The following is a 26,890-nucleotide window of genomic DNA, read 5'->3' as shown; positions in this document are numbered from 1 at the left end:
ACAAGTCAGTTGTCAAAATAGGCCTACTCAAAATTTATACAAAAGCTTGATTGAAAATTCATATAAAACCTGTCCATGCTTACAAGGATAAAATTTGAGCACTCATTTTTCAGACATGCAAAAGCTACAAAACTGTCACTAATTAAAATCCACTTCTTTCTGTGCTGTAGAAGATCCCCTACTGATAGGTATGATTTGTGAATTATATGTTTAAATTACTATTATTTCTGAGTCTCTCTGTTATTTGTTAATACACAATGTATCCATTAAAATATGAACATATATTTACATACATTTTTAAAATACTTGTAAATCAGTCACTACTTTAGTTAACTTCTCTTTAAAACCAAAAAAATAGCTGTGACATCCAATCATGCTTCAGCGGAAGATCTAACATTACCAAATGATATGGATCATTAATCATATAAGATCAAAAAAGCCATATTGAAAAAAACCCACAAATGTAACAAGTTTACAATTCTGAAGGTTACAAAACTGAATTGAATTAGAGATAAATAAATTGAATTATTGCATTAAAGAAATTCAATAACCCATAAATGTCTAAAGTTATCTCAATGTTACCAATACACCAACACAAGAAAACAAAGCCAAACCCTTTTTATGAACGAGATTATAAAGCATGAGCAACTACTTCAAGGCTATCATTCAAATTTAAAATTTATTGTACATTTGAAAATAACTGAAAGAATATTATTGGAGCACTTTGGGAGGCCGAGGCAGGTGGATCACCTGAGGGTCAGGAGTTTGAGACCAGCCTGACCAACATGGAGAAACCCCATCTCTACTAAAAATACAAAATCAGCTGGGCCTGGTGGCGCATGCCTGTAATCCCAGCTACTTGGGAGGCTGAGGAAGGAGAATGGCTTGAACCTGGGAGGCAGAGTTTGGGGTGAGCCGAGATGGTACCATTGCCCTCCAGCCTGGGCAACAAGAGCGAAACTCCGTCTCAAAAAAAAGAAAAAGAGTATAATTGGAATGTTTATGACACAGACATGATAAATGCTTGAGGTGGTGGATACCCAGTTATCCTGATGTGACTATTACCCATTGTATGCCTATATTAAAATATCTCATGCACCCTATAAATATGTATATACCTACTATGTACCCATAAAAATAAAATATAAAACATTAAAAATAATAAAAACAAAAGAAAGGAGATTGTCAAGCCCAGACCTTTGGACTCCAGACACCATTACATGTTCCAGGACAATGGTGCATAGAATGATTCTCACCTATTCTCTTCTTTAACTGCTCTCAAGTCCTTGGGCTTCAAAACTGTGCCCCTGTGGTATTAATTCCACCTGAGCCATTGAAGGTATTGGCAAATTTGAATCTAGGATGATACCTTATTTTTCTCCTTTTCAGAAACTTTACCGTGAGGGCTGGGATGAAATGAAGGCGGGCTGTGATGTCCGGCTGGATGCCATCCCCATCCAGGCTGCCAAGGCCTCCAGGGAGATTGCCAGTGACGTGAGTGGCCTTTTTTAACTTCTCAGTTTTTTTTTTCAGCCGATGCCCTAGGTGCATCAAGAGGACATGCTGTGACCCATCTGCTTTATTTTTGCATCTCCAGTATAAATATAAGCTTGACCATGAGAAGCAGAAGGGACACTACGTGGGCACCCTCACAGCCAGGGATGACAACAAGATCCGCTGGGCCCTCATAGCTGACAAGCTCCAGAATGAACGAGAGTACCGGCTGGACTGGGCCAAATGGAAGGCCAAGATCCAGAGCCCTGTGGACATGCTTTCCATCCTGCACTCTAAAAATTCCCAGGCTCTGGTCAGTGACATGGATTACCGCAATTACCTGCACCAGTGGACCTGCATGCCCGACCAGAACGATGTGATTCAGGCCAAGAAGGCCTACGAACTGCAGAGCGATGTGAGTGGGCTGCATTTGGGGTTGAACTCTTTCTCAGTTTGCCATGACTTCCAGAGAGTTTATGACACTAAACCCTTCTGTCATCATTTTACAACTTCATATCACCAAGAATTTAATATTAGTGAGACCTTATAATATGGTATCAAAATCACCAAATCCAAGAAGGACCTGGACTTTATATCAAGAAAGAAATGGTAGTATGAATACAGGTCTTAATTGTATCAGATTAAAGAAAACTGTGAAAATATTCTTTCTATAGAATTTAGATAGCAATAGAGGCTTATATCCAGTAAAATATTGGCAGCCCATGGACAGGATGTAGGCACAGACATGCTTTTTTAATTGATACAGTGTTTAGAAATTTTGAATTAAGTTGCCAAGATTTTAAAATCCAAAAATTTTTGTGTACAAATGTCGGATTTCCCATTTCTCTTGGAAATTCAGAGGACACAGCTCTGAATTATCCCTTAGTAACAATAACCAGAATGGAATCAAGGATAACCCCCTTTAAATAAAAATATATGCTGTAGTTTGTCACACTGCCTGGCTGCCTAATTAATTTTCTTACATTACCTGCGTGGCTGCTTGAGTATGTCCTCCTTGGCTTATATAGCATTTACATTGTATTTCTTCATGAGACCAATGGATAGGCTAACTAGGACCACATGACCAGGGTTGCTGAACTCATTCTGGCCCTGTTTTCACAGAATGTTTACAAGGCTGACTTGGAATGGTTGCGTGGAATTGGGTGGATGCCAAATGACTCCGTGTCCGTCAATCATGCCAAACATGCCGCGGACATCTTCAGTGAGGTATTCCAAGATTTTACCCTGACATTCAGTACATTTCCCAAGAAAGTGACAAAATGCACAAGCTAAAATATAGTCATCTAATATCAGCAATCTTAACCATTTCAATTGCTGTGATTTAAACTGAGCATATATATTTTTCAAAATGTACTGTCCCTATCACATTATGGGACCACATCCAGAATATAATATCCAGCACACTCACTGATGCTTGGCATTGTATAAATGGAAAAATCTTTTTGTCAGCAATAGCAATATACTTGGGAAAAGTTTGTTTTGTTGGAAAAATGTGCATTACAGTACACATAATGATACATTATATAACTTTGAGAGCTAAGCAAACTTCCTACTTTAAAATCTGTGGGAGGCATAAGAAGCTGATGCATTTGTTTAAAAAATAAAATGCTAAAAAGAAAGCCAAATTCCCAAGAAGACGCTATTCAAATACGGCACTGTATGTTTCTAGTAGAGAAGGACTCTAAATTTAGTGTATCTTCTCAGTTCACACACGTCTAGGAATTACAACTATCTAAAAGATGCTTTCTTTCCCATAGAAAAAATATCGCACAAAAATAGAAACTCTCAACTTTACGCCTGTGGATGACAGAGTTGATTATGTGACAGCGAAACAAAGTGGCGAGATCCTCGATGATGTAAGTATATGGCTGTTTTAAAATCTCACAGTGATGCAGATATCACTTCCAAAGCTTTTCCATCTACTTACACTCAGAATGCAATCATCTGAAATACAGATTTTAATCATTGAAATGATGGATGCTAACAATTGCTTGGACAACATGATGTTTTCTTAACAAGTAACTTGCCCCCTTGCCTCTCATTTTTTTTTTTTTTTTTTTTAGATTAAATACCGGAAAGACTGGAATGCCACCAAATCAAAGTACACCCTCACAGAAACCCCCCTGCTGCACACTGCCCAGGAGGCTGCTAGGATACTGGACCAGGTATGGGTTTCACCCACATGCCTGATGTTTGTGTACGAGTGGAGGGCCTTAATGGAACTGTAGGATAATTATGCACACAACTTACCCCTCCCTTCTGACTCCTCATTTTAACCCTTTATGGTGGCTCTGTCTTTCAGTATCTCTACAAGGAAGGCTGGGAGAGACAAAAAGCCACAGGTTACATTTTGCCTCCAGATGCTGTGCCATTTGTTCATGCCCATCACTGCAATGACGTTCAGAGTGAGGTAATATATCCTGATGGGAGTGCATTTTGCAAAAGTGGGACGTTGCTCCCAGGGATTCCAGTTATGCCGAAGGCAGAGATAGCACCTTCCAGGTGTTCAGTTTCAGTGTGGCAGACCTGGCCAGGCTTGGTGATGGTTGGAGTACCTGCTCCCTTTTCGGTCTTTCTTCCATGGGCTTTGAGCTTTCTTCTTCACCCGCCCACCACCCCCCTTGGCTTTTTTAAAAGCAATTGTTCAAATTCTTTACTTTTTCTTATATTCTCTGCCCTCCCTAAAATCTTTAGGCCTTTGAATAAAAATATTGCCAGAATCAGAGAACAAGTATATATTTTTTCTCTATTTTTATTTTTTAAATTTTATTTTTATCATTTTTAGGGCTATCTCAGCAGAATATTTTTCTGTTTTTAAATGGGTGTTTCTTCATATGGATTTATTTCAATGCTTTTTATTATTTGCTCTCAGAGTTGGGGGTGTCAAACAAAAAGCTGGGGGGCTGAATTTGCTGATATCCCTTAGTAGATGATCAAGCCCCCTCTGCCTTGTGTGCTTGTCAAAACTGATGGAATTTATATTCCTCTTCTCGCCAGCTGAAATACAAAGCTGAACATGTGAAGCAAAAAGGTCATTATGTTGGTGTCCCGACGATGAGAGATGATCCTAAGCTGGTTTGGTTTGAGCATGCAGGCCAGATTCAGAATGAGAGACTATACAAAGAGGACTATCACAAAACAAAGGCCAAAATCAATATACCTGCTGATATGGTGTCAGTCTTGGCCGCCAAGCAGGGGCAGACCCTTGTCAGTGATATTGATTATCGTAATTACTTGCACCAATGGATGTGTCATCCTGACCAGAACGATGTTATTCAGGCAAAAAAGGCCTATGACCTACAGAGTGATGTAAGTGATTTTTGTTTCTTCATTATCTAGAAACGCATGGTACACTCTGAGAATGATGAGCAACATCCCAGATCCACAAGTGCTTGAAATTTGAGGCCATAGATATTTAATTTGTTCCCAAAGGGAATTGAGGCTGGATATGAAGTAAAGAAAGATCAGGAGCAGTGATGGATTGATTGGTTTGCCTACTGACTGCATTTCTGAGTAACTTTCAATCAAAATTTTTTTAAAAAAATCTGCTGCTTTTGTACCATTTTGGCCATCAGCAACTCCTCACTCACATTCACATAGAAAAGTATCAGCTGATGGAAAATAATAATTGGCTTGGGTGGGAATTGAGAATGAGTTGAGGTTTTGACAATATTAGATGATAGCACAGTTAAAGACCTAAGCATGCCCTATTCCTGCTTTGCCAAGCATCTCATTCCTCACGGCATTTATGAAGTTGTTCGCAAAGCAAAAGAGAAACAAAATACTGATTAAGCTGCATGAGGGCCCAGTATGCCTCATGCAGAGCTTTGGTAAAGCTAGGATAGAGAATAAGACATAACCTACCTCCCACTGAAGCCTGAATCAAGATCTCTACCTGCCACCAGCCTTCTGTATGTGCAGAACAGTAACTTGATGCATCAACTTAGTTGCTTAGGTGCCCAGAGAAGCTAATGCTCCCTGGGTCTTCTCATCATTAACAAAAGTGAACCTGGAAGTCAAAGACTGCTGCAGCATAGATGTTGAACTTGAACATCCGACCTCACTGGTTGCTGCAGCAAAATAGCTGTTGTGGAACTTAAATCAGAATAGCAACTCTTCTTATTTTCATGTCGAGTAGGCTGGGAGAATCTAGGTTCTTGAAGGCGTAAGGGCAAGAATAGGTTTGGCTGGGACCCAGGGGATGCCTCCCCCTACCCAATACGTGAATATTTACTTGTGTAGTTTCCCTCATTGAGTCTAAATGCCCCACATACTTCTACGTGACTAAATGTATCAAATCCATCTAAAAGTACAACCTCCTTGGTAAGCCTTTTCTTATGACGATAGCAGAAAATAACAGCCCCTTCCCCTCAACTCCAATAGCATTTGAGCACTTGATCTAACAGCACTTCTTGCTTTATAAATGACTTATCTCAACTCCTAGACTCCTTCTTTATACTTATTCATCAAAACACCAAGCATAGTGCCTCATGTACAGTAACAGCCTCAAGAAATATTGCTCAGGTGAAATCACAATTGAATGAATGAGACAACTACTAGAGAGAAATCCTTTAAAAGCTTCTGAAAAAATTGTAACCTGCCCTCTGTAAGCCTGTGTCTCAGTCATTTATTCCTCCATTATATCTCTCTTCCTGCTCTCAGAATGTCTACAGAGCTGACCTGGAGTGGCTCCGAGGCATTGGCTGGATCCCACTTGATTCTGTGGACCATGTAAGGGTTACTAAGAACCAGGAAATGATGAGTCAGGTACGCAAAGCCTATTCTCCTTCTAACCTATGCCTGTCCTCCTACCTGCCATGTTGGGGTAGATAACCTGTGGTGGTAGACCTGTCTTAATTGTCTCCGTTTCTTTACAGATCAAATATAAGAAAAATGCCCTTGAAAACTATCCTAACTTTACAAGTGTGGTGGATCCTCCAGAGATTGTTTTAGCCAAGATTAATTCTGTCAATCAAAGTGATGTAAGTTTGCTTTGTGCATGCTGAAGTGCACAGACTGGGGAGTAAATTGTCTATCATTGGGTAGATTAGCTTAACTTTAGATAATTGCTTGTAAAAAAATTGGGAGGTGGTAAATTCTAAGATCATCTTTGGGGGGTATGTCTTAAAAGTCACTAGCAGGTGGTGAATTGTATTCACTTTTAGATATCTATATTCCTATCCAAATTATTCTATTGTTTTAGCTAAAATGGACTAAAATTCAACCAGTTGGTTAGTTTTAATCTTTAAACGTGGACTGATTATGTTTCTAGGTAATCTTATAAAAATTTAATATTCATTTATAGTAATAAAAGATTTGGTTTTCTCTCCTTAGGTAAAATATAAAGAAACATTTAATAAAGCAAAGGGCAAATATACGTTTTCACCAGATACACCACATATCTCCCACTCCAAAGACATGGGAAAACTCTACAGTACTGTAAGTTCTCTTTTATGTAATAACCACTCAATTTCTAATTTGAAGCTCTTGTTGCATTCATATTCTTGGCTGATTTTGTCAACTGCTGAACTTATAAGCCAATCTATTATTTATTTTCCCATTGCACTTAGTCTTGTGTATTAGAAGTACCATGTTATTCAAGGCAAATAGCGTTTATTCAGCTGGTGCTTTTGAGCTCCTGTGATGTGCCGGGCTCTTTAGGAGGCAATGAGGGGCTAAAGCTCAATGAGACAAGCCTTCAGGAGATCATGCAAGTGAGGGGAACAGACTTAAATTGATAGAATAATAATCTAACAAGTGCTCTGGGGGCACATAGCATTGAGCACCTACCAATAGAGAAAACGGAGGTAAGGTTGGTCCCTCTTTAGTAATCACGCATCAGCATCTCTAGCCAACAAGAGGAGAACTTGCCCTCCAAAATTTCATTCAGCGAATTTAAAGGAGACCAATAGTGTACATGTGTGCACCCAATGGGAAAGAATATTTGCCACTTCTCTCCCTGTGTGCAAATTTGTTGTCACTTTTACTAGGACTGCAAAAATAGTCAACTCTTATAAAATGCCTAGAGTTGGCTGGGCATGGTGGCTCACGCCTATAATCCCAGCACTTTGGGAGGGCGAGGTTGGTAGATCACCTGAGGTCAGGAGTTAGACCAGCTTGGCCAACACGGTGAAACCCCGTCTCTACTAAAAATACAAAAATTAGCCAGGCATAGTGGTGCATGCGTGTAATCCCAGCTACTCTGGAGGCTGAGACAGGAGAATCTCTTGAACCCAGGAGGCAGAGTTTGCAGTGAGCTGAGATCACAGCACTGCACTCCAGCCTGGGTGACGGAGCGAGATTCCGTCTCAAAAAACATAAAAATAAAATAAAATAAAATAAAATTAAATTAAATTAAAAAATAAAATGCCTCGAGTCTGTAAGTTTAATTTGCAATAAACCAAATAACTGCCCTATTCTAGGTACATGCACTAACGGCTATAGATAAAGATTTCAGCCTTGCCTTGAACATACATGTTTCACCTTAATTAGACCAATTGTTTTAGCGGTATCTGAAAGAAGTTGAAAGAAAACTTTTGTTGCCATGTATTTCTTTCTTCTAGATACTGTATAAAGGGGCGTGGGAGGGCACCAAGGCCTATGGCTACACCCTGGATGAGCGCTACATTCCCATCGTTGGAGCCAAGCATGCTGATCTGGTGAACAGTGAGGTCAGTATGACCTTTTCCTCTCCTAAGTTTGAGAGTCTTTACTGGGGATCAAGGGGCTGGTTAGGAAACTCCAGCGATTCTCAATGTTGAACCCACTTTACAGCTTAAATACAAAGAGACATATGAGAAGCAGAAAGGTCACTACCTGGCTGGAAAAGTGATCGGTGAATTCCCTGGTGTGGTTCACTGTCTGGATTTCCAAAAGATGAGGAGTGCGGTAAGTAAATGTCCACTTTAACACGGGATTTATGCCCCATAAGTGTGCTGTCATGTCTGCCTGTTTATAACTTGCCCTTTGGTTCAGGTTAGCTGGGAAATGGAGTAGCGTAGGGTCCTTCCTGAGATTTTCCTCACTCCTCCGAGTCAGCCTGTGGACTCTTGGTAGCTGTGTGCTTCCTCCCTGCCACTTTCTCTCCGACTATTTAACACTGTGACTGCTTTGTGTTCAGAAAAGGAAAAAGCATCAAGGTCACTATTTACCCTGTGTTATAAAAGGATGGAAAACTTCAGGCCAGGTGAAATGGCTCACACCTGTAATCCCAGCACTTTGGGAGGCCAAGGCAGGCAGATCACCAGAGGTCAAGAGTTTGAGACTGGCCTGGCCAACATGGTGAAACCTCATCTCTACTAAAAATACAAAAATTAGCTGGGCGTGGTGGTGCATGCCTGTAATTCTAGTTACTCAGGATGCTGAGGCATGAGAATTGTTTGAACCCAGGAGGCAGAGGTTGCAGTGAGTGGAGATCACACCATTGCAATCCAGTCTGGGCAACAGAGTAGGACACCATCTCAAAAAAAAAAAAAAAAAAAAAAAAAAAAAAAAAAAAAGGGAAATTTCAAAAGAAGAAGAATATATTAAAGTATACAAACTATATATATATAAAGTATAAAGAATATAATAAAGTATATATTAACCTTAGTTTATTCTAGAGATACTGATCTATATGGGAAATAAGGATCTAAAAGACATTGATCTGAATAATTTACATTTAAACCCCTTTCTTATTTTTGTCTTTAAAACATATTAGTTGAACTACAGAAAACATTATGAGGATACCAAAGCAAATGTTCATATCCCCAATGACATGATGAATCACGTGCTGGCTAAAAGGTGCCAGTACATCCTCAGTGACCTGGAGTATCGACACTATTTCCACCAGTGGACATCTCTTCTGGAAGAACCCAATGTTATACGCGTCCGAAACGCCCAGGAGATCTTGAGTGATGTATGATGTCCCTTCTGCAGCTTGACTCAGCTACAGCTTCCATGACTGTGTCTTGGCTACCCCCCAACCCTGGCTGCCATGCTCCCGTTGTCCCTGTATTCATAAATCTTGCTGCTTCTCAAAACAAAGTGGCATGCGTAACCACTTTTTGGTATAAGAATCCACCCTAAGCCATAGGACACATATGTTAAATATTTAATTGGTTTCACAATAGACTCAGACATTGATATTGCTCTCAAGCTTCTTTAGGCTTGGGAATTAAAGACCTTCCAGCTGGTGAGAGGCCTACCCTATGTCTTCTAAGCAATAAGCACAGCCAGCGGCTGATAGGAAATTATCAAATGCTCAATTGTAAATTCAGAATACCTTCCACATTTCATTGTTCTCTCTTTCTTGCAGAATGTGTATAAAGATGACCTGAATTGGTTGAAAGGCATTGGTTGCTACGTTTGGGATACACCCCAAATCCTCCATGCCAAGAAAGCATACGACCTTCAGAGTCAGGTGAGCCACCTTCCTAGAAGGACTGGCTCTCCATGGGTCATCAGAATCCATGGTGGTGTCAGTGGGCTGATGGGCAGGCAAAGAAAGCTGCTGTAATAGTGTAGGCTCTAACTGACCAAAGCCCCTCCTCTCCCAATCAAAGCTCTTCTAGTGTCCTGCTCTGGGGCTGGATCTTCCCAGTCTGAGTCTCTCCTTTGGTTTAAGGCAGTGCACATTTATAATAAAAGTTTATCTGGGAGGTGTTTCTTAGTGAACTACTCTCAAGCATCTGTACCTTAGTTGATCAGGTTAACTTGCAGAGAGTAGGAGGTAGAAGCATCCTTTGATTACAGGTAGATAAGTTTTGGAGGAAAAAAATCAGTATCTGGAAAACTTTTCAGCACGTGGTTCAGCTCTGATAGGGCAGTTGTAATAGAATGTTAAAAGTGAGGGGCATGTATACATATGTAACTAACCTGCACATTGTGCACATGTACCCTAAAACTTAAAGTATAAAAAAAAAAAAAAAAAGAGTTCAAAACCAAAAAAAAAAAAAAAAAAAAAAGTGAGGGGCTGCTGTCAGGGATGGAGAATAGGCACGGAAAAGGCAACAAAATGGCCAAAATCTCAACCCCAGTCTCAGTCAAGAGAAACTATTCATTCTGGCAGCCATACAAAGTCTGCAAGACTCTAGAATGACAGCCTGTTTGTTAGGATTAAAGCAGAAATCCAGAAATAAAGGCACATGTAAGTTGGCACAAGCAGCTACAGCTGATGACAGACCTGTATGTTACCATTTTTGATGACTTTTATTTTTCTTCACAGCTACAATATACAGCAGCAGGTAAAGAAAATCTACAAAACTATAATCTGGTCACAGACACGCCCCTCTATGTGACTGCTGTTCAGAGTGGCATTAATGCCAGTGAGGTGCGTCTTCCTATACTCCTCTTCCAGGGACAAACTATTTCTTGTCTTTATGTATTTTCTAACAACAGAGGTGAATAACCTATTGTTGCTTGTCTACAGGTGAAATATAAAGAAAATTATCATCAGATTAAGGACAAATACACAACAGTTCTAGAAACAGTGGATTATGACAGAACCAGAAACCTGAAGAATCTTTACAGCAGTGTGAGTTGAGTTTTTTTTCCCCCTTATATATGAGCCACCTTTCCCCCTTCCGGGACAGTAAGAGAATAAATGGGATGGACACTCTTTCCCTAAAGGCTTTTCTATGGTTTTTTCCTGGACCTTCAATCCTACTTTACCTCATAAAATTCTAGTAGGTACAATTAAATAAGCCCCACCTTAAAGAGGAGTCCTGGGAGTTAGTAGGGAGTGTGTGAGAAGGACAGACACAGAAGGAAAACCTGCTACTCAGAAGCTAACCAGATGCATTTTCCCATATTCACAAGAAGGTCTTTAATTCCTGCAGAACCTGTACAAGGAGGCCTGGGATAGAGTGAAAGCCACCAGCTACATCCTGCCTTCCAGCACCTTGTCCCTGACACACGCCAAGAACCAGAAGCATCTGGCCAGCCATGTAAGTAAAGCAAAAACATGACAGCTTTCCCACCCTCCCTCCCCTCCCCTGCTCTCCACTCCAAGAATCTTTCAGGCTGATTCATACGTTGTCCAGAAGTACCCCTAGCACTCCCGTGGGCATGTCCAGGAAATAATTCCAAATGCTCAGTCATTAGAGTCTATGTGCTCACTGCCTCTCTCTCTCTGCTGCCTGGAGAGAATCACAAGCACTTGCAAGGAGGACAGGATGTGACCTTTCAGGCTGCCTGTCTGCACATGATAATCTCTGCCAGAGTCAGAAGTAAGGATGGGCTGAAGACATAATACACCTTACAGAAATAGACTTTTTCAATAGAATTACATGGATGTAGGGCAAAAATAAACCAGTGAATATGATAACCGGTTATTATACCATCCCCAGTTAATATAAATTATTTTATAGCAATGAAATAGAAAACATTTAAAAATTGTTTAATTCTCCTTTTTTAGGTAGAACTTTTCTTAGATATAAACATAATTGTAAAACAAACAAACCCTAAATCTCATGTGCTGTTTAAATATAGTAGAAGATCGTACATCCTCTAACTCTTTATGCCTTTAAATCTTATGACCTCTAACCATTAATGTTCTTAAGTAAAACCTTTTTGCGTGTGTGTGTTTTGTTTTGGTTTATTATACTTTAAGTTCTGGGGTACACGTGCAGGACGTGGAGGTTTATTACATAGGTATACATATGCCATGGTGGTTTGCTGCACCCATCAACCCATCATCTACATTAGGTATTTCTCCTAATGCTATCCCTCCCCTAGCCCCCTACTCCCTGAGAGGACCCGGTGTGTGATATTCCCCTCCCTGTGTCCATGTATTCTCACTGTTGAACCCCCACTTATGAGTGAGAACATGCAGTGTTTGGTTTTCTGTTCTTGTGTTAGTTTGCTGAGAATGATGGTTTCAAGCTTCATCCATGTCCCTGCAAAGGACATGAACTCATCTTTTTTATGGCTGCATAGTATTCCATGGTGTATATATGCCATATTTTCTTTATCCAGTCTATCATTGATGGGCATTTGGGTTGGTTCCAAGACTTTGCTATGGTGAAGAGTTCTGCAATAAACATACGTGTGCATGTGTCTTTATAGTAGAATGATTTATAATCCATTGGGTATATACCCAGTAATGGGATTGCTGGGTCAAATGGTATTTCTAGTTCTAGATCCTTGAGGAATCACCACACTGTCTTCCACAATGGTTGAACTAGTTTACACCCCCACCAACAGTGTAAAAGTCTTCCTATTTCTTTACATCCTCTCCAGCATCTGTTGTTTCCTGACTTTGTAATGATCACCATTCTAACTGGCATGAGATGGTATCTCATTGTGGTTTTGATTTGCATTTCTCTAATGACCAGTGATGATGAGCATTTTTTCATATATTTGTTGGCCGCATAAATGTCTTCTTTTGAGAAGTGTCTGTTCATATCCTTCGCCTGCTTTTTGATGGGGTTGTTTGTTTTTTTCTTGTAAATTTGTTTAAGTTCTTTGTAGATTCTGGATAGTAGCCCATTGTCAGATGGATAGATTGCAGAAATTTTTTCCCATTCTGTAGGTTGCCTTTTCACTCTGATGGTAGTTTCTTTTGCTGTGCAGAAGTTCTTTAGTTTAATTAGATTCCAATGGCCTTTGTTGCCATTGCTTTTGGTGTTTTAGTCATGAAGTGTTTGCCCATGCCTATGTCCTGAAAGGTATTGCCTAGGTTTTCTTCTGGGGTTTTTATGGTTTTAGGTCTTATGTGTACATTTTTAGTCCATCTTGAGTTAATTTTTGTATGAGGTGTAAGGAAGGGATCCAGTTTCAGCTTTCTGCATATGGCTAGCCAGTTTTCCCAGCACCATTCATTAAATAGGGAGTCTTCTCCCCATCGCTTGTTTTTGTCAGATTTGTCAAAGATCAGATGATTGTAGATATGTGGTGTTGTTTCTGAGGCCTCTGTTCTGTTCCATTGGTCTATATATCTGTTTTGGTAAAAGTACCATGGTGTTTTTATTACTTTAGCCTTGTAGTATAGTTTGAAGTCAGATAGCATAATGCCTCCAGCTTTAATTTTTTCCAATTCTGTGAAAAAAGTCAATGGTAGCTTGATGGGGATAGCATTGAATCTATAGATTACCTTGGGCAGTATGGCTATTTTCACGATATTGAGTCTTCCTATCCATGAGCATAGAATGTTTTTCCATTTGTTCATGTCCTCTCTTAGTTCCTTGAGCAGTGGTTTGTAGTTCTCCTTGAAGAGGTCCTTCAGATCCCTTATAAGTTGGATTCCTAGGTATTTTATTATCTTTGTAGCAGTTGTGAATGGGAGTTCATTCATGATTTGGCTCTCTGTTTGTTACTGGTATATAGGAATGCTTGTGATTTTTGCACATTGATTTTGTATTCTGAGACTTTGCTGAAGTTGCTTATCAGCTTAAGGAGATTTTGGGCTGAGACGATTGGGTTTTCTAAATATATAATCAGGTCATCTGCAAACAGAGACAATTTGACTTCCTCTTTTCCTAATTGAATACCGTTTATTTCTTTCTCTTGCCTCATTGCCCTGGCCAGAACTTCCAATACTATGTTGAATAGGAGTGGTGAGAGAGGGCATCCCTGTCTTGTGCCAGTTTTCAAAGGGAATGCTTCCAGCTTTTGCCCATTCGGTGTGATATTGGCTGTGGGTTTGTTATAAGTAGCTCTTACTATTTTGAGATACATTCCATCAATACCTAGTTTATTGAGAGTTTTTAGCATGAAGAGCTGTTGAATTTTGTCGAATGCCTTTTCTGTATCTATTGAGATAATCATGTGGTTTTTGTCCTTGGTTCTGTTTATGTGATAGATTACATTTATTGATTTGCATATGTTGAACCGGGCTTGCATCCCAGCGATGAAGCTGACTTGATCAAGGTAGATAAGCTTTTTGATGTGCTGCTGGATTTGGTTTGCCAACATTTTATTGAGGATTTTCACGTCGATGTTCATCAGGGATATTGGTCTAAAATTCTCTTTTTTGGTTGTGTCTCTGCCCGGCTTTGGTATCAGGATGATGCCAGCCTCATAAAATGAGTTAGGGAGGATTCCCTCTTTTTCTGTTGTTTGGAATAGTTTCAGAAGGAATGGTACCAGCTCCTCCTTGTACCTCTGGTAGAATTCAGGTGTGAATCTGTCTGGTCCTGGACTTTTTTTGGTTGGGAGGCTATTAATTACTGCCTCAATTTCAGAACTTGTTATTGGCCTATTCAGGAATTCGACTTCTTCCTTGTTTAGTCTTGGGAGGGTGTATGTGTCCAGGAATTTATCTATTTCTTCTAGATTTTCTAGTTTATTTGCATAGAGGTGTTTATAGTATTCTCTGATGGTAGTTTGTATTTCTGTGGGAACGGTGGTGATATCCCCTTTATCATTTTTTATTGTGTCTATTTGATTCTTCTTTCTTTTCTTCTTTATTAGTCTTGCTAGCAGTCTATCTATTTTGTTGATCTTTTCAAAAAGCTCCTGGATTCATTGATTTTTTTGAAGGGTTTTTTGTGTCTCAATCTCCTTCAGTTCTGCTCTGATCTTAATTATTTCTTGTCTTCTTCTAGCTTTTGAATTTGTTTGCTCTTGCTTCTCTAGTTCTTTTAATTGTGATGTTAGGGTGTCAATTTTAGATCTTTCCTGCTTTCTCTTGTGGGCATCTAGTGCTATAAATTTCCCTCTACACACTGCTTTAAATGTGTCCCAGAGATTCTGAGTTCAAGTCCTGATATCCTTGTTAATTTTCTGTCTGGTTGATCTGTCTAGTGTCGACAGTGAGGTGTTAAAGTCTCCCACTATTATTGTGTTGCAGTCTAAGTCTCTTTGTAGGTCTCCAAGAACTTGTTTTATGAATATGCGTGCTCCTGTGTTGGGTGCGTATATATTTAGGATAGTTAGCTCTTCTTGTTTCATTGATCCCTTTCCCATTATGTAATGCCCTTCTTTGTCTCTTTTGATCTTTGTTGGTTTAAAGTCTGTGTAAAACCTTTTATTGTAAATTTCCCTGTAAGCTTTATTGTAATTCTTAGCCCAGTTCTCCTTCAGAAAAATTAGAGACTTTATCTCTTAATCAGGAACATTTTATGTAACACTTTAAATCAGCATTTCTCAAACATGTTTTGACCATGACTCACAGTGGGAAATTTATTTTTTATTTCAAGTTCACATACACAGACACATACCCCTGAAGTTTACCTGAGTTTCTTCTGGCACAAATGTCTCACAGAAGAATAGTGACTGCTAGACTAGAGACAGTGCACTCTGATAATTTCCATTCTGTTCTACTCATTTAAATGCTAGTGACTCAGTAAATTGATTTCACTACTCTACTGGGCTTACAGATGCACAGCTTAGAAATAAACTTCATTAGACAGTCTATGGAATTATTTAATTTTTACCTGGAGGAAAAAGTAACATATATGATTTTACCCAGACCCACCTCTATTTGGAAGATTGCAAAAAGGAGCAAACTTTTCATTTTGGAAGAAAAGTACTATAGATAAGATTTTAAAAGCTCAAAAGAGGCTTTTTCCTTGAGTCATGAACAAAATTATAGAGGCAAGATTCTTGGCAAATTGATTTTGGAGCAAGGTAAAACATAGATAAATTAATCCTTTAAAAGAAGTATTCTGACCTTATTTTAGGAAAAAGTTTTGTGTGTGTGTGTATGTGTTTTTTTTTTTTTTTTTTTTTTAACGGTGCCTTTAAATGCCATCATCTTTGAAGCTGAGAAATAGATTAGATGTAAGAAGCTGATTTTCTGTTTTGGAAAAATCTAGTGGAAATTTTGGTTGGCCTCCAGTCAATGAAGAGCATTGCTGGAATTCTGACACAAATATATACTCCCATCTCTCTTTTGTTACAGAGGTGCAAATCGCTGAGTTTTGGAAGAACTGTTATTTTATTATTGTGTGCTATGAGATTGGATCTTAGTCTCTGTCTTAACCTGGTTTATATAATCATGGAACACTAATTAACGGGCAACATGGCTTAAGAACTAATTGTTATCCCACAGAAGTTGATTGCACTGTATTTTTGAAAGCCTTGTAGAAACTGAAATCCAAGGATTGTGTTTTCTTAGCAGCAGACTTTTCAGTTATTAAAAACAAAGATATTCCTAAGCACAGTTTTAATCTCGCACTCCTTTTAGTAAGAAAAACAAAGCCATTACCACAAGAGAATATTTTTAAATTACATAATCTTTAAAATGAATTGCTTGTAGTAGCAGTAAAAGTACTAGTATTGCTATAGGAATTTTGAAAACAGCAACTAAAATTTCATAGCGCTCTGTGGTTTAAAAGTACTTTTGATATAGTCTGATTTAAGCCACACGATAACCCCATGGCAGGCGCTACTGCTGTATCTCTCTGTACAGGTGGGGAAATGAGTTCAGAGAAGTGTTGTCCCTAACGCTGGGTGGATCTCAGAGTCGGGTTTTTCCCATTAAGTCTTATGCTGTTTTAATAATATAAATCCATTACTCTCTAAAACTGTTTCTTCCTTTCTACTTATTCTCTATAGATCAAATATCGGGAAGAATATGAAAAGTTCAAAGCTCTTTATACGTTACCAAGAAGTGTTGATGATGATCCGAACACAGCACGGTGCCTCCGAGTTGGCAAGCTTAACATCGATGTAAGTACGGTCATGCGCCCCTTAATGACTAGGATACATTCTGAGAAATGTGCCGCTCGTTATGTGATTTCATTGTTGTGCTAACATCATAGAGTGCACTTCCACATACCTAGATGGGATAGCCTATTGCTCCTAGACTACAAACCTGTACAGCATGTTACTGTACTGAATACTGTAGGCAATGGTAACACAATGGCAAGTATTTGTGTATCTAAACATAGAAAAGGTACAGTAAAAACTCAGCATTATAATCTTTTGACTGAAACATTGTTATGCAACACATGAGGGTAACTCCAAAGACCTTACTTCAAATTTAAGTCAAGTAAAATAGCCATGTATTATTAATAGGAACATTTCTTTTCTTTTCTTTTTAAGACAGGTCTCACTCTGTTGCCCTGGCTGGAGGGCAGTGGTGCAATCACAGCTCACTGCAAGCCTCTACCTCTTGGGCTCCGGGAATCATCCCACCTCAGCCTGCTGAGTAACTGGGCCTACAGGCATGCACCACCACACCCAGCTAAGGTTTTTTTTTGTAGCGATTGGAATCTCGCTGTGTTGCCCACTCTGGTCTCAAACTCCTGGGCTCAAGCGATTCTCCTGCCTCAGTCTCCCACAGTGCTGGGATTACAGGTGTGAGTTATCATGCCCAGCCTGAACATTTTCTATTTACCAATGCATATGACACTGACTGTGCACATGTAAAGAAGCTACACATTATTTCAGCTATAATGCTTTATTTTTTTAAAGTTTCCCTTGGTGTTAATCTATAGAAAATGTCAGAAAATACCAGTCACTGCCCTGCCCCCAACTGTTTGCTGTGAGTTGGTTAGCCTGACTTCTCATGTATGGCCATGATGCCTTGGCACAATTTCCTGTATAACTGGCATGTGATTTTAACTTCACAGCGCCTGTACAGATCAGTTTATGAAAAGAACAAGATGAAAATCCACATCGTGCCCGACATGGTAGAGATGGTTACTGCCAAGGATTCTCAGAAGAAAGTCAGTGAGATTGATTACCGCCTGCGCCTCCACGAATGGATTTGCCACCCCGACTTGCAAGTCAATGATCACGTCAGGAAAGTCACAGATCAGATCAGCGATGTAAGCCTGTGACTTAAGAAGTACCCCTCCACGGCCCCGCCCCACGACCCCACCCAGAAGAGCAGCAAACTCACCCATTTCTTTACCTTAGCCTTTTTCCACTATCTCTTCCCTATATGTCCATTTGTCCGACTTGACTTCAGAGCTGTCTCTGGAAGCAGGGCTCTGTGTACACATGTTTCTGTGGCTCCCCTGAGCCTCTTTGCATAATGCCTTTGCTCCTCATTCCACAAAGCCTTCTGAGTCTAGAATGTACCTCTGTTTTTAGTGTTAAAGTTATTATGGTCAATTTTTTTTTTCTGATCCTCTCTATCAAAACCCTCTAGATTGTATACAAGGATGACCTCAACTGGCTGAAAGGCATTGGTTGCTACGTCTGGGACACTCCTGAAATCCTCCATGCCAAGCATGCTTATGATCTACGTGATGATGTGAGTTTGCCTTGTTTTGTTCTTTAGTATATTTCCATTTCTCCATAGTCTAGAGTTAAGAGGAGGTTATGTAAAATAGGGACATTGTCACAGGCCAGCTCTGGGGGGTGGCTGAGCTGGAGAAAGTTGCTAGGAGCAGAGCAACCATCTCTCAGGAAGGCGTATGGCATTCTTATTAAACTGCATTCCAGGTGTGCCATCGTCCTCTGGTGGAGAAGGGACCAGCATCTTCTCTTTCTATGTTTTAGGCTATTTTGGATATATTAACAAGCACTTAATTGTCATTTTAGGAAAGTGTCATTTGTTAGTGTTTGCAATGTTATAGACAAGCTCTATTTGTAAAGAGAGGATTTTCCACGCAAATTAAATACTGTAATGAGGATGTCAGTAAGAAAGCTTAAACTTTCCTAGAAGAGTAGTTATCAAGTGTCCTAGAAGACTCTAGAAGCCCCATATAAGTGTTGGTTACACTGTTATAAAATTCAAATACATCTCGGTCTGTTGAGTAGTGCTGATGAATATAAATCTCATGAGTTAAAAGCAACCAAACCGTCTGTGAAAACCAGCAGTTTCAAGCATAAGGAATGGTCCAACATGGGCTTGTTTTCTTCCTCTCGGCAGATCAAGTATAAAGCTCACATGTTGAAAACAAGGAATGACTACAAGCTTGTCACAGATACACCAGTCTACGTGCAGGCTGTCAAAAGTGGGAAACAGCTAAGTGACGTAAGTGATCTCTGGGGAAGTTAAGTGGACAGTAATAAAGCAGGGCCACCACTCAAGCAGAGGTGGCAAAAACCATAGACTGGGCAGTGCCAAGTCTTTTCTAACTGGGAAACCAGAGTTGGTGCGTTTGAAAGCACTGAAGATGCTGCTGGCTATTGTTTCCTGAAACCTGATGCATTCAAGCAGTTTGCTGGGGCGGAGTTGTAGGTGATCCGAGTCTATGAAGTAACTTTGTGCCTTAGCACTTCCAACGTGTTTTTTGTGCCCTGTGTCATAGCAAGTTTATTTCTGTCTAGGCCATTTAATAAATTAGAACCAGCTATGGTAGAATAAGAAGGAAGCAGGCTCTGGAGTTAGAGTTGTGGAGTGCAGTCTCACCTCTACCACACATTATCTATAAGGCTTATGAAAAGCACTTAATCCATCTGAGCCTCCCATTCTGCTGCATAAAATGGGGACGTAAGGAAGCACCCACTATGACGCCTGACACAAAGCAGGCAGGGCAGGCACAAAGCTGCTCTTTCTTTATTAACTCCACAGGTTGGTAAGTCAATATCAGATCCCGCCAGTGAGTGCAAACATTGAGACCTATTATTTTGGAACTTCTAGTGGTAAAATGCTCACCCTTCCTCTTCTTGTGCCTGGGCCATCTCTTCTGTTTCTCAGTGTGAGTGTCCACACGCTGGCTCTGATCCTGTTGGACAAGCCACAGTAATGTGTCAGATGAGTTCTCCAGGCAAAGGGAAGCAGGCTACCGTTATTTTTTTTAAAGAGGGACCTGGGTTCCCATTCTCTTTGCTTCTAACAATGCTTCTTTCTGCACCAGGCTGTCTACCACTATGACTATGTGCACAGTGTCAGAGGCAAAGTGGCTCCAACTACCAAAACCGTGGATCTGGACCGGGCCCTTCATGCATACAAGCTCCAGAGTTCGGTGAGCAGTGAGAACTTGAGAGTGCCCAGCAGAAATCCGTTCCATCAGCCTCTGTGGAAGCAAGCTGAGCTTGCTTCCTCTTGACCTGACCTTGTATAAATGCTGTTCTATTCACATGAGGTGAAAAAACAAAAACACAGAGCATAATCTATCTTTCCTCCTAGCTGCCAGGATCCCCCTATGGAGCAATCAAACCAACATAATGGGCATGTTTTAGCAATATTTACAAGTTACAAAGAAGAAAGCCAATATACATTCTCTGCTTTCAAAAAGCTGAAAATCAAGATAACAGAGACAAGGCCTTTAACCTCAATAAAAGATGAACTAGAAATTGTTGCTGGAATTCAGAAGAGAAAGAACCTGGATCCCACATGCATATTTAACCTACCTATTCTATGTTACCCAATGGTGCTGATTTGGTCTCAACTTTTCATGTTATTTCCCATCTTGTGTATTAAAAATAAGTTTTGGCCAGGTGCGGTGGTTCATGCCTGTAATCCCAGCAATTTGGGAGGCTGAGGCGGGCAGATCACCTGAGGTCAGGAGTTCGAGACCAGCCTGGCCAACATGGTGAAACCCCATCTCTACTGAAAATACAAAAAATTAGCCAGATATGGTAGTGCATGCCTGTAATCCCAGCTACTTGGGGAGGCTGAGGCAGGAGAATCTTTTGAACCCAGGAGGCGGAGGTTGCAGTGAGCTGAGACTGCACCACTGCACTCCAGCCTGGGCAACAAGAGCAAAACTCCGTTTCAAATAATAATAATAATAATAATAATAATAATAATAATAATAATAATAATAATTTTGGCCAGACACAGTGGCTCATGCCTGTAATCCCAGCACTTTAGGAGGTCATGGCAGGCAGATGGCTTGAGCCTGGAGTTCGAGACCAGCCTGAGCAACATGGTGAAACCCTGTCTGAACAAAAATACAAAAATAAATAAATTAGCCAGGCATAGTGGCATGCACCTGTGGTCCCAGCTACTTGGGAGGTTGAGGTGAAAAGATTACCTCAGCCCAGGGAGGTCAAGGATGCAGTGAACTGTGATGGTGCCACTGCACTATAGTCTGGGTGACAGAGTGAGACCCTGTCTCAAAAATAAAATAAAAATAATTTGGTTTTTCATATTTTAAATGTAATTCTTAATCCTAAACTCCAAGAGACAGAGTATTTAAGATCACAGGCAGACACTCCTCCATGTCCTCCCTTTTTGCCATGAACACATGCATCCTGACCTCTTCACGGCCTGATGTCAACACACTGTGTTTGGAAGGGGCAGGAGAGGGTAATACAAACATGTGCCTGGCTATATCTTCGTGATGGCTTGCATATCATCACCTGAGGATGGAGTAATGGCAGAGGTGAAACTTGGTTACCTATCTTCTCTGCATTTCCCAAATTCTTGCTAGATGCCATACAGCCAACTGGGCATATGTTTCGAAGCACAGAGGAATTAGTGTTTTTTTTTTTTTTTTTTGGAGACAGGGTCTCCTCTGTCTCCCAGGCTGGAGTGCAACGGTGCAATCACAGCTCACTGCAATCTCAAATTCCTGGGCTCAAGTGATCCTCCCACCTTAGCTTCTTAAGTAGCTGGGACTACAGGTACACGCCACCATGCCTGGCTAATTTTAAAATTTTTTGTAGAGGTGAGATCTTGCTATGTTGTCCAGGCTAGTCTCAACTTCTGACCTTGAGCAATCCTCCTGCCTTGGCCTCCCAAAGTGTTGAGATTACAGATGTCAGCTACCACACCTGGCCAGGAACTACTTTCAATAAACCATTTCACTCATTGTTCTATTTTTCCAAAACAATAGGTGAAGAGTAATCTGATTCATTTTATGACTCTTAGAATGTATTTAATTCTCTCCTGAAATCAATTCAGTGAGCATAAGTGTATTAAGTATCTAGTCAAAAATGTAACACGAGCTATATGTGATTTGTTAAGCTCAGATCAGTTACTTGATGCCCGATGTCATTTAACCTGCTCTTCCTCATTCCTGCAGAATCTATACAAAACCAGCCTGCGCACCCTGCCCACTGGATATAGACTTCCAGGTGACACTCCTCACTTCAAACACATCAAGGACACCCGTTACATGAGCAGTTATGTGAGTGGTCTCCTCCTCATTGAGATGGGTCTGAAGGTGGGGTGGCAGGAGACTCATATTAATTAATAGCCTGTTCTAGTCCTCCAGTCTCACCCTCAAGGTTCAACCTGATAGAATGATGGGAGCTGGAGAGGAGAGACAGCATATTTTTGAGGGGTGCTGTGCAATTGATTCCTTCTGCAATTCAGCAGTGCCTGGGTAGCCCCATGGGTTAGAACAGAATGTTCGTGGGAGCCTTGGCTGAGGGCCCATGGCTGTCATGATGCCTCTACTTCTGCTGGCCTCACTTAGCACAGATGCACCCTGAATTATCCCAAGCCATTTACTGGAAATGCAACTTCACACACGCACTACTGAGGTGTGGTGATAGTATTGTCTTCCTTCTGCTATGTTTCACTGCAGAAGATATAACATCACCATGTGTTCCTTTGAAAAGAAGACTTCTTGCCTAGCTGCTGGCTGATATTTAGCTCACTACTTATCCTCTGTGCCCAGTTCACAGAAGGCTAGAGGGGTAGATAGGCTCTTACTACCTGTAGCTTACTCAAGTGATGACCCTCATGTTGCCCTTCTCCACTTTTCACAAGTACTCAACTGGGACTTGATGCATTTACCCCATGGGGAAGGCTTAGGGAAATCGTGGCCATCCCAGTAAGTCTGGCCTGCAGACCACAATGAGCCGCTGGTGGAATAATAAGCTCTCTCTCTGTGCTACCCTTCATATTCCTGGGAATCAAACCTAGTGGCCAGAAAGGACCCAATAACCTGTGGCTCAATAATGTACTTCCAAAGTAGACAGTCACAGATTTAATAATCTAACACCTAAAGGATGTGTTAAAATGGTTGGTTAAAATCAGTCCACGAAGCTATTTGTCAGTCTTAAATACATTCTCCTGTTTCTTCTTTGTATTTTCTAATTTTCTAGCCACACTGGGGCTAAAAATAAAGATTTTTCTCTGGCATTTTGCATACCTCCTGACAAACAGATTTCACCTAGGCAAGGTCAAATTTTATTCTTTTCTTGGCCTGGTTTTATTTTCCAACACATAATTTTCAAGGCCTGGATTAATATTGAAATTTTGTCAATGACTTTTCTACATACTTAATCCTTAAAAAGAGCAATTTTTCAAATAAAGGTGACATCTCTTTTCTATTTGGAGAAATGTAATGTTGCTCCTTGTTTACCCATCATTGATCTCATTCTGACTTTGCTTTTGCAGTTCAAGTACAAAGAAGCCTATGAACACACCAAGGCATATGGGTATACACTTGGCCCCAAAGATGTTCCATTTGTCCACGTCCGGAGAGTCAACAATGTTACCAGCGAGGTACCTGAATGCTGATTCTCCAAGAGACATATTGAGTTTCAATAGCCATGGCTTTGTTTGAAATGCATTAAGAATTAATCGTATTTCAGTTGTAAACTTACATACCAGCAAAAATGAAAAAGGTCCTTATTGTCACATTTTGATACTGATATTTCTTGGTAGTGGTTTTTTGTATTTGGTAATGCCTTGGAGAGACTCGGTTCCATAGATTATGATGCAAAACTTTTCTAAAGAAATAATTTCTTCTTTTGACATTTATATTCAAAAATCTTTAATAAGGTTGCATTTTAGTCTGACTCATGATCCTGGTTTTCTACACCAACTATTGGTTTGCATATCTGATCCTACTATGCAACCATCTGATAGAAAGTGGAAGGCTTTGTGCTCAGAATTCTTCACCTAAATGAAATAACTCTCATTTTCTCCTTTTTTCCTAATCTCAATCATTTTCTATATCCTCGATATTTCCTCCCCTCTTCCTTATGTAAAATATTTTATTCTTGATTAGTCAGTAGATGCCCTCGTCATCCCCTACTAAATGCCTGTAATGATACTTCCTTCAACGTAGAGACTGTATCGGGAATTGTACCACAAACTGAAAGACAAGATCCATACAACTCCCGATACCCCTGAGATCCGCCAAGTCAAGAAGACACAAGAGGCTGTCAGTGAGGTGGGTATTTTCTTAGGAAAGACAGGGAGTAGAGACTAGGGATGAATGTTAATCATTCGGTCTCTAATACATGTTTTGGGGTATTTTTTTTTCTTTAGTTGATCTACAAATCAGACTTCTTCAAGATGCAGGGCCACATGATCTCTCTGCCATACACACCCCAAGTGATCCATTGCCGCTATGTGGGAGACATCACCAGTGATGTAAGCATCTCGTAGGGGTCTTTCTGGAGTAGTCTTACCAAGACGCAGGCTTGCTTTCAGCAGTTAAAACAACCGGTGGTCTTTGAACAGCCTTTTCTAATAAGCACTTCTAAACAAAGAGTACAAGTTGGAGGTAAGACAGTGTGGGAGGAGGATGCCACAATTCTACAGCTATGGAAACAGTAATAAGAGGACCACTTGGGGAAGACAGAATTGCCATCATTCTTGATCACTCAGTGACCACCATTCTACATTCAACACGGAATCATTCCAACTCCTCACTCCCTAACTCCCTGTGTGGCCTCCATCCCAGGTCATGTTGAGTATTTTCCTCTCACTCATCCCTACTCTGACCTCATTAGCAACTTCTTGCTGCCATTTTTTTCATTCTCCTTGTATGTTCTCTCCTCCTAAAAGACCAATCCATTCAATCTGTTCTTTTCTCCAATCAATGTTATAGTAATAAAATAACAGCAGTGTTCTCTCCTCAGCTCAGGGTTAGAGACTTAAATGAAAAAAACCATGACTTATTTGGGTGCAAGTAAACTAAGAGTACAAGGTAGATGAACTGGCTGGGCACGGTGGCTCACGCCTGTAATCCCAGCACTTTGGGAGGCTGAGGTGGGTAGATTACCTGAGGTCAGGAGTTCGAGACCAGCCTGGCCAACATGGTGAAACCCTGTCTCTACTAAAAATACAAAAATTAGCCAGGCACGATGATGTACGCCTGTAATCCCAGCTACTAGGGAGGCTGAGGCAGGAGAATCGCTTGAACTCGGGAGGCGGAGGTTGCAGTCAGCCAAGATCTTGGCATTGCACTCCAGCCTGGGCAACAAGAACGAAACTCTGTCTCAAAAAAAAAAAAAAAAAAAAGTAGATGAACCAAAATGAAAGATACAGTAATTAAGAAGTGTTGCTACTCCATCTTCTGTGTTTCCTGACTTACATTTGCTTATGACCAGCTATATTTCTGTGTTTGCCTCTCAGATTAAATACAAAGAGGACTTGCAGGTCCTGAAGGGATTTGGCTGCTTCCTGTATGACACTCCTGACATGGTCCGCTCCCGGCACCTGCGGAAGCTCTGGGTGAGTGCACATCATCACAATGCATAATTACCCCCGCACAGCTGGATGCCCCCATCACCAGCCTCCAGGGCTAGGCAGAAGGGATATTAGCCTGCAGCTACTTTTAAGGGGAAATTTATCATTAACTCACTTGAGCAGATTATCACCTTAATGTGATCTGTGCCTCCTATGAAAGGTGCTGAGCTTAGTTAAATGACAATTGTTTTTGCTCCTGCCTGGGAAGACATCCAGGACACATGAAAGCCCTGCTCAGCTTACACATGCCAGACATTTGAAAGACAATATGACATGAATCCCTTAAATGATTAATCAACTTGTATTTGTTTTTTTTTTTTAAGTCTAATTACCTATACACTGATAAGGCAAGGAAGATGCGAGACAAATACAAAGTGGTGCTTGACACTCCAGAATACAGAAAAGTGCAAGAACTGAAGACACATCTGAGTGAGGTAAGGACGCTTTACTTGTCATTGAAGTCAATCAAATTGACCAGTACAAACTGAATTACTCCACAAGGCTCTTAGTTCCTCTAGTGATCGCTGTTCAGGCAACTGCGGCAGGTAAAATATTTCCCCTCTTAACTGTGGAATGGCTACTATGTCTAAGCAAGTTAACCAACTGCACTTTACCTCAGTTTACTTATTTTGCCCCCTTTTGGTAAGATACGCATATTCATACTTGCTCTTCCTATGTCTAGGGCTGATGACGGGTTTTGTATGATTTTATAGATTAGAAAGACCTTTTTTTTTCTTTTTTTTTTTGAGATGGAGTTTTGCTCTTGTTGCCCAGGCTGAAGTGCAATGGCACAATCTCGGCTCACTGCAACCTCTGTCTCCTGGGTTTATGCGATTCTCCTGCCTCAGCCTCCAGAGTAGCTGGGATTACAGGCATGTGCCACCACGCCTGGCTAATTTTGTGTTTTTAGTAGTGATGGGGTTTCTCCATGTTGGCCAGGCTGGTCTCGAACTCCCAACCTCAGGTGATCCACCCGCCTCAGCCTTCCAAAGTACTGGAATTACAGGCGTGAGCCACCACGCCTGGCCTAGAAATAATAATCTTACTTATTATTTTTGTTGTCTCTAAACTTATTTCAAAATTTTCTTTCTCTTTAATTCCTGCTATCAGGAGCCCTGAGCATGGCAGTGCTATTGGAGAAGTCTTCAGTGGCTCCCTGCTCTGCTGCCC

At 40.6% G+C, this 26,890-nt stretch overlaps 2 protein-coding genes across 5 annotated transcripts in view; one reads left to right on the top strand and one right to left on the bottom strand.

Annotated features, from left to right (window-relative positions):
* The window catches only part of NEB (nebulin), a 241,876-nt gene that overhangs the window by 155,215 nt on the left and 59,771 nt on the right, over nucleotides 1-26,890 (top strand). The window contains exons 107-134 of the mRNA XM_034954281.3: nucleotides 1,390-1,494; nucleotides 1,598-1,909; nucleotides 2,617-2,721; nucleotides 3,273-3,371; nucleotides 3,579-3,680; nucleotides 3,818-3,925; nucleotides 4,513-4,824; nucleotides 6,178-6,282; nucleotides 6,393-6,497; nucleotides 6,850-6,954; nucleotides 8,079-8,186; nucleotides 8,290-8,403; nucleotides 9,215-9,412; nucleotides 9,812-9,916; nucleotides 10,721-10,825; nucleotides 10,925-11,029; nucleotides 11,334-11,441; nucleotides 16,996-17,109; nucleotides 18,015-18,212; nucleotides 18,539-18,643; nucleotides 19,265-19,369; nucleotides 20,196-20,303; nucleotides 22,311-22,415; nucleotides 23,636-23,743; nucleotides 24,312-24,416; nucleotides 24,515-24,619; nucleotides 25,607-25,705; nucleotides 26,044-26,154. Of these exons, the coding sequence (XP_034810172.2) occupies nucleotides 1,390-1,494; nucleotides 1,598-1,909; nucleotides 2,617-2,721; nucleotides 3,273-3,371; nucleotides 3,579-3,680; nucleotides 3,818-3,925; nucleotides 4,513-4,824; nucleotides 6,178-6,282; nucleotides 6,393-6,497; nucleotides 6,850-6,954; nucleotides 8,079-8,186; nucleotides 8,290-8,403; nucleotides 9,215-9,412; nucleotides 9,812-9,916; nucleotides 10,721-10,825; nucleotides 10,925-11,029; nucleotides 11,334-11,441; nucleotides 16,996-17,109; nucleotides 18,015-18,212; nucleotides 18,539-18,643; nucleotides 19,265-19,369; nucleotides 20,196-20,303; nucleotides 22,311-22,415; nucleotides 23,636-23,743; nucleotides 24,312-24,416; nucleotides 24,515-24,619; nucleotides 25,607-25,705; nucleotides 26,044-26,154 (3,564 nt within the window). The remainder of the gene's footprint in view (nucleotides 1-1,389; nucleotides 1,495-1,597; nucleotides 1,910-2,616; nucleotides 2,722-3,272; nucleotides 3,372-3,578; nucleotides 3,681-3,817; nucleotides 3,926-4,512; nucleotides 4,825-6,177; nucleotides 6,283-6,392; nucleotides 6,498-6,849; nucleotides 6,955-8,078; nucleotides 8,187-8,289; nucleotides 8,404-9,214; nucleotides 9,413-9,811; nucleotides 9,917-10,720; nucleotides 10,826-10,924; nucleotides 11,030-11,333; nucleotides 11,442-16,995; nucleotides 17,110-18,014; nucleotides 18,213-18,538; nucleotides 18,644-19,264; nucleotides 19,370-20,195; nucleotides 20,304-22,310; nucleotides 22,416-23,635; nucleotides 23,744-24,311; nucleotides 24,417-24,514; nucleotides 24,620-25,606; nucleotides 25,706-26,043; nucleotides 26,155-26,890) is intronic.
* The window catches only part of RIF1 (replication timing regulatory factor 1), a 160,559-nt gene continuing 135,077 nt past the window's right edge, over nucleotides 1,409-26,890 (bottom strand). For 2 of the 4 annotated variants that reach the window (XR_008624503.2, XR_008624504.2), the window contains exons 41-42: nucleotides 19,994-20,063; nucleotides 1,409-1,541 (exon numbers count right to left, since the gene is read on the bottom strand). The gene's annotated coding sequence lies outside the window, so the exon portion shown is untranslated. The remainder of the gene's footprint in view (nucleotides 1,542-19,993; nucleotides 20,064-26,890) is intronic. The other 2 variants (XR_010109392.1, XR_008624506.2) reach the window with 1 other exon arrangement.

This window comes from Pan paniscus, chromosome 13 (genome assembly GCF_029289425.2).
Source record: "Pan paniscus chromosome 13, NHGRI_mPanPan1-v2.0_pri, whole genome shotgun sequence".
Taxonomy (NCBI): domain Eukaryota; kingdom Metazoa; phylum Chordata; class Mammalia; order Primates; family Hominidae; genus Pan; species Pan paniscus.
The sequence above is the reverse complement of the archived record's forward strand: the minus strand, read 5'-3'. Positions and strand labels throughout refer to the sequence as shown.